General features: G+C 36.5%; 1 protein-coding gene across 4 annotated transcripts in view; it reads left to right on the top strand.

The window, feature by feature from the left end:
- Positions 1 to 6,000, top strand: part of rftn1b (raftlin, lipid raft linker 1b) — a 150,893-nt gene that overhangs the window by 57,960 nt on the left and 86,933 nt on the right. For all 4 annotated transcript variants that reach the window (XM_015034755.1, XM_015034752.1, XM_015034753.1 and 1 more), the window contains one exon: positions 2,802 to 2,979. In XM_015034755.1, coding sequence (XP_014890241.1) covers positions 2,802 to 2,979 — 178 coding nt within the window. The remainder of the gene's footprint in view (positions 1 to 2,801; positions 2,980 to 6,000) is intronic.

Raw genomic sequence — 6,000 nt, forward strand, 5'->3', positions numbered from 1 at the left:
ATTTCATCTCAGCATGCCCAATATCATGCATGTTAGGCGAGTGACACGTTTGATTAGGTGTGCATGTATGTGTGTGTGCAAAGTTGCTTTTCTGGTGCATTGTGGCCGTTTGATTAGGGACCAGTCCAGGACGAACCCCATGATTACTGCAGACGGGCAGCAGTGGGTATGCAAATGGAGCCGATGGATTTCCTGTGGCCTTTATTGCCTTGTTGCTCTTAATTACTCCCATCTGTAAAGGAGTGAAAACAAAAACATGCCTTGTGAGCTCTGTGTTCAGAATTCACCATGTTTTCTGTGGCAAATGCACAACTTTTCAACTTGAATGTAGTTATTATTTAAATATACACTTTATTTCTTTGAAGTCGGTGTCTTCTAAACTGGAAAACTACTTACTGGGTAATGACAGCGTGTTGTACATTACCAAGTAGTGACATAAATATTCACCGATATGTAGAACAATTTTAAAGAAGAGTTTTGTCGAAAAATACTCAAACATCTAATATCAGGAGAATAAATGAGGAATGGCTGACTGATCTAAATGTGGAACATGAATAGCTCGGGTTGCACCGTGGGAATAGAAAAATGCAGACTGAGCACAGACCTTTCACATAAAATGTTCATGTTTGTTTATACAGACGCTTAAAAAACGCTTTCCCAAAAAGAGGCCAGAGGCTGCTTTGTTAAAACTCGGCTGTTAAGCATTTAGAGAGAACATTTATAACAAAAATATGACATTATGATAATTGTAGGACTGAACAGTGTGGTTTATTTGACTGTAGAAGTCTACAAGAGTTTACACAGTTGGATTATCAGTCAGATTTAGCCATGTTTTTGCAGTCTCTGACCTCCTGCTGAACTTTAACACATTGACTTTTCTCATGCGTTGGTACTTCTCATTCTGTATAGCCTCATTGACTCTAATTAGCCTTTGCGGTATTTTCCATGTCTTGTGACAGCGCGTAGAGACAACCAGACTTTCTCTTGCTGCCCTCCGCCCACTCCCCTGTCCTCTCTCGCTCTACATCCAGCTCTTTGTCTTGGCCATCTCTCATGAGCCCCAGCTGTTTGGTCTGTAGTAAATGTTACCACATACAGCGAGCTGTGGGATCCCAGCCATCATGCTTCTGGGATGGAGAGTAACATCTCCCCATGTTTCTCCTTTGTGTTTCTCCACGATTGTTTTTCAATGTTCTTCTTAGCTCAGTTTTCAGTTTCCTTCGATTTTTGAGACATGAGAATCTCGCCTTACTGTGCATTTTACCATACATCCAAATAAAAATGATGAAAAAGCAGAAGCTGTGTGAGGTTTGACGTAACACAGCTGTTCACTGACTGACAAGGCCGTCGTCAGCAGTTGTTTTCATCCCACGAGAAATGCAAAAATAACTTTTATAGGAATATGTTGGGGTCACATGAATGATTTTGGACTGTATTACAACAACATAAATTCATTGGATTATGTTTATCTTGTAAAGTGCTTGTTGTGTGTTGATGCTGTATAGATAAACAGACTTAAAATACCAATTAAACAAGGCCGTTTTATTATAAACTTTCCCATGTGTTTGAACATTTTAATAAATATGGGAAGAAATCAGAATCTAAGAATGCTATAAAAGGATATAGTAAGCTGGTTTGGAGCTGGAACCTCAATTTTCCCACTAACATTTTAGGAGCAAATAGCTAAAACAACAAATATCACTTAAGAATTGTATTTTATGTGGAGTACTAATGAGCGGAGAGTGAAAAATCATCGAGAAATCCACTTTTCGAGTCGAACTACCAGCTGGTTCACAGTGTTTTCTGTTTTGACCCAGAACTTTGAATTTCCAAGCAGGAACGTCAAAACAGAAAAGACAGAAGAGACACCTGCTGAAAAAAAAAAGTTCAATCATGGAAAGTTTAAGGTTCACCACCAGTCTGACATTGGTTTCCACTGATACAATTATTTTTGGAATTTGCAGTAATTACACCTTCAGTTGTTTCTGTTGAAGTCAATCAGGAGTATATTGTGTGAAGAACTGCACACATATGTTTTTTTTTTTTTTTTTCAGTGCTAAACTGGTTTTATCTCCTGTACTTTCTGTTTCCACTGTAAAAACTTGACTCTCAGTGAAAAACTGATTATTTCTTACAACCAGGTTTAGTCAATTCCCAATTATTATTCTGTGAGCATAACATAACCCTGACCTAATTCTTACCTTCCTGGTTTCCGGGGTTGCTAATAAATCAAAATTCAATGTTCAGCTCCTGTTTTTAGTGCTGATGCTGCTGATCAGAATTAATTTCAGATTACTGGATTGTAAAATGTTTACAAATGTGCTTGTTATTCAATAAATAATTTATTATATTAATAAACTAAGCTGGGAATATTTGGGAGTCTGCAGTGATACTAAATTTGATATAAATAAATCGATGTCTTGTAAACAGCTGCAGAACGGAAACACATGTAGAGGTTACTGAAAACACAAAAGCATGAAGAGAAAAACATGAGAAGTTGTGTTAGGGAAAAACACATGGATCCAGCTGTGTGTGCATTTTTGTGTTGTAGTTAAAAGCAAACAAGAACACTAAGAACACTTACCTTTCCCTGGGAAAAATAAAAGAAATGATTTACAGAAGCAGAGATTGCTGCATTTAAGCAGACAAGAACCAAATATTAACCACCACCATGACTGACAGACTTGGAAATTCAAACAGAAATCCATACATGATGAAGCTTTTCCATTTGTGCACCAAATATTTCTGCAAAGGACATTTTAAAGTCACCGTCCATAATTCTTTCTCTTTGTTTTTCCCAGGTGGGACCTCAACGCTGCGCCTCTCGTCGGTGCGGGAGCTGCCCGATCAGCTCCAGGAGCTTTACCAGCAGGGGTTTGTCCTTGCGGCCGTCCATCCATTTATCCATCCCTGTGGTCCGCAGTCCAACAGCCCGCAGCACCAGCTCTACCGGGCCATACTTGTCCGAATCAGTGACGGGTAAGATAATAATTCCTGACCATTAAATAAGTTCTGCCCCAGGACAGGAATTAATATGTAATGAAAAAATGAATAAAAGCATCAGATTCTGTGCAGTGAATTGACTAAGAAGTACAGACATTTGAATAGACTAGTAGGGGTATTTTTCTGTGGATGAGTTTCTTTATATGAGTAAGTAAAATAATCTACTTCTTGTGTGGGTTTTTTTCTATTGAGTTGTTTGAATAAAGCCTAAAATGTGAAAAAGATCCCTTAATACAAGTTATGCTTGGTGAGCATTCATAAAAGGAAGGAGATTAGTCTACACTGCACAATATTGCTGTCATAAATTGCTTTCATATATTTAAAAGTGAAACTTATACGATTTACATGACATATTTTAATTTTGTGGGTTTTTCCTTCGTCTTTGGAACGACCATCTCTGCATAAAGTTTTGAAGTTTTAATTTGTTTTGACACTGCATTGTGTCAAAATGATTTGTGAAAAGTCCAACTACTCAATCTGCCTCATGTAGGTTAATTTTTAAATTGTTGTGGATTTTTGTAGTATGAGTGTGTGCAATCATAAAAACCTGCTTAGATTCAATATTTACAATAACACATTTGGCCAACTGGGTGGATTTTCACTTCCATAAATTTCTCACCTGAGGTAGATTTTGGTGTCCAAAGTAGTAAAGATCATCGAAAGTGAAGATGGAAAAGAAAGTAAAGTGTCTGGAAAATGTTTATTTTGCTGTCCATATATATTTTCAGTATCTAGGAATGATGTTAGAATTGCATCTGATATCAATATCATGCAGCAGTTAGTTTTAAAAGCCTGTAATTTAAGTGTTACAGTTTAGCACATGGAGTCAGATTTTCATTTTATTTAATTAAACTATTTTACTAATATAAGGTTTTCAGACATCTGAAGGAAATAATTCAGGGAAGAGACAATAGAGAATAAAGATAGAGAATGTTTGAATGACTTTGATAAATGACTTAATTCATAAATTTCTGGGATGAATTAATTTAACTGATGTCTCCTCTGGGATCAAGTCCTTCACAGATGTACTTTTGTTCATTTTGTCACACTGCAACCAAAGTTTTCAAAGTATGTTGTTCAGTAAGATAAATCCTCTTACAAAAGTCATTATGCTTAAAAATATAGATCCTATATATCATAATTTATCCTCTTTGAGAGATTTAACAATAATCAGCTGCTTCTATTGAAAAATAAACATTTCTGTAGTTTCTAATAGCTCAGCATCTAATGTGCAATTTTCAAAATGTAAATTGTTCAAACCAGTATCTGTTTCATTCCAGGTGGGAATTTAGAAATTTGTTTAATTTCATTTTAAACATTAAAAATCAATAAAAAATATTACCTGCCTAATTCAATACATATCCTGTTATCAGACAGGCAAAAGGTGAAACCTGAAGTCAGAGCAGCCTCATTAGGGGAACATATTGCACTAAACAACGGGGCCTGCCCCCCGAGGCAAATATGTTTCTGAGGCCTCAGACGTCTTAGCTGCACTCCTGGGAATAAGACCTTTGCAAGAACAAAATAATGAAGCCATTACAGTCACTTAAGACAGCATGTTGAGATTACTAATGTACCTTAATTGGCGTCATTATGCAGAGAGGACTTGGTGGGAATCAAATCACAAATGGTCTAAAAATGTTATGCTGCCTGCTTGGTGTCTGACATTAGCCCCAGAATAATGACTGTGTTCAGAGCTGCTGTGTTACATATGAATAATTACTGCTTTATTAGTTCCATGTGAATACAAAGATTGTCCTCATCCCTGTGAAAAACCAGCAGAGGTCAGATGTTTCTTCACAGCAACAGAGCATCTGTTTGCAGCTCAGGCAGTGGTCTTGTCGACCCTTTCAGTGTCAGAGTCACCGCCATCCCTACAAACACGCCCTGTCGCTCCGTTCAGGCACGTTTTGAAGGAATCAAGTGTGTGGCTCTTTAATTTGGGGAGGAAGTCAGGAAAGGAAAACACTGGTGCTGCTAAAGGGCAGCAAGGTCATGTTTTTCCCTGATCAATATCTGTCTACACATTTGAATGCCTGAGTGTAAAGTTAAAAACTCCAATTTGTTTGAATGCCACGCACTTCCAGGAGATGAACTTTAACAAGCAAATCAATTTGCATTTTAAGGAGAATATTCAGTTTCCTCTTTGATGGATTAGCGACCTGCTTGTGGTGCACCCAAAGTGGGATTTTCTCCTAATCATTTCAGAGTTTGGTAGCAGCTAGTTACACTTACTCAATTACATTTACTTCAGCAACTATTTTGAAAGTTTACTTTTATGAATATTTTCACTATGCTGTGCTTTTTACTTTTATTTCATTATGAAGTATAGTTACTCTTACTTGAATAAAGTTTCTGGATTCTCTACCCAATGAATGAAAAACAAACATATTTTAACCAAAAGTTCACCAGACACAGAAACACACCTGCAGTTTTTGTTAAAGTTTCGTAAGTTTTTTATTAAAAGAAACTGATTTTGATTTATTTTGCCTGATTTTATTCTGTGTTATTTATATGAATTATTGTCATTTGTGTCTTTTAAAGACCAATATTACTTTTTTACTCTTACTTGAGTAATATTTTTGTACTACTACTTTTTACTTTTACTTGAGTAAAATGTGTTTAAGTAGTGCTTCTCTTACTACAGTAAAATCTTTGGGTATTCTGCCTTCTTCTGCTGGACAAAGACCAGGCATACTGGTCCATATGGACAATGAAAGATATCTTATTTTCTGCAGACCATGCACAGTCCTCTGCCTTGCAAAAGGATTAGTACCCATTAAAGTTTTTCACAATTTATGAGGGCGCAAACTCAAACCTTACTGCATTTTTTATATGAGCCCAGCAGAAAGCAATGCATATATGTGAAGACATTTATTTAAAAAATGCACCGCTACATTCAACTCCTTAACTTTTTGTTATAGAAACACAGACTCAATATTAATATCTGTATCAGTCCCAGTGTTAAAAAAAATGTGATCAGGTATTGGTGACAAT

This window comes from Poecilia latipinna, unplaced genomic scaffold (assembly GCF_001443285.1).
Source record: "Poecilia latipinna isolate Pla-1442-1.1 unplaced genomic scaffold, P_latipinna-1.0 Scaffold310, whole genome shotgun sequence".
NCBI lineage: Eukaryota > Metazoa > Chordata > Actinopteri > Cyprinodontiformes > Poeciliidae > Poecilia > Poecilia latipinna.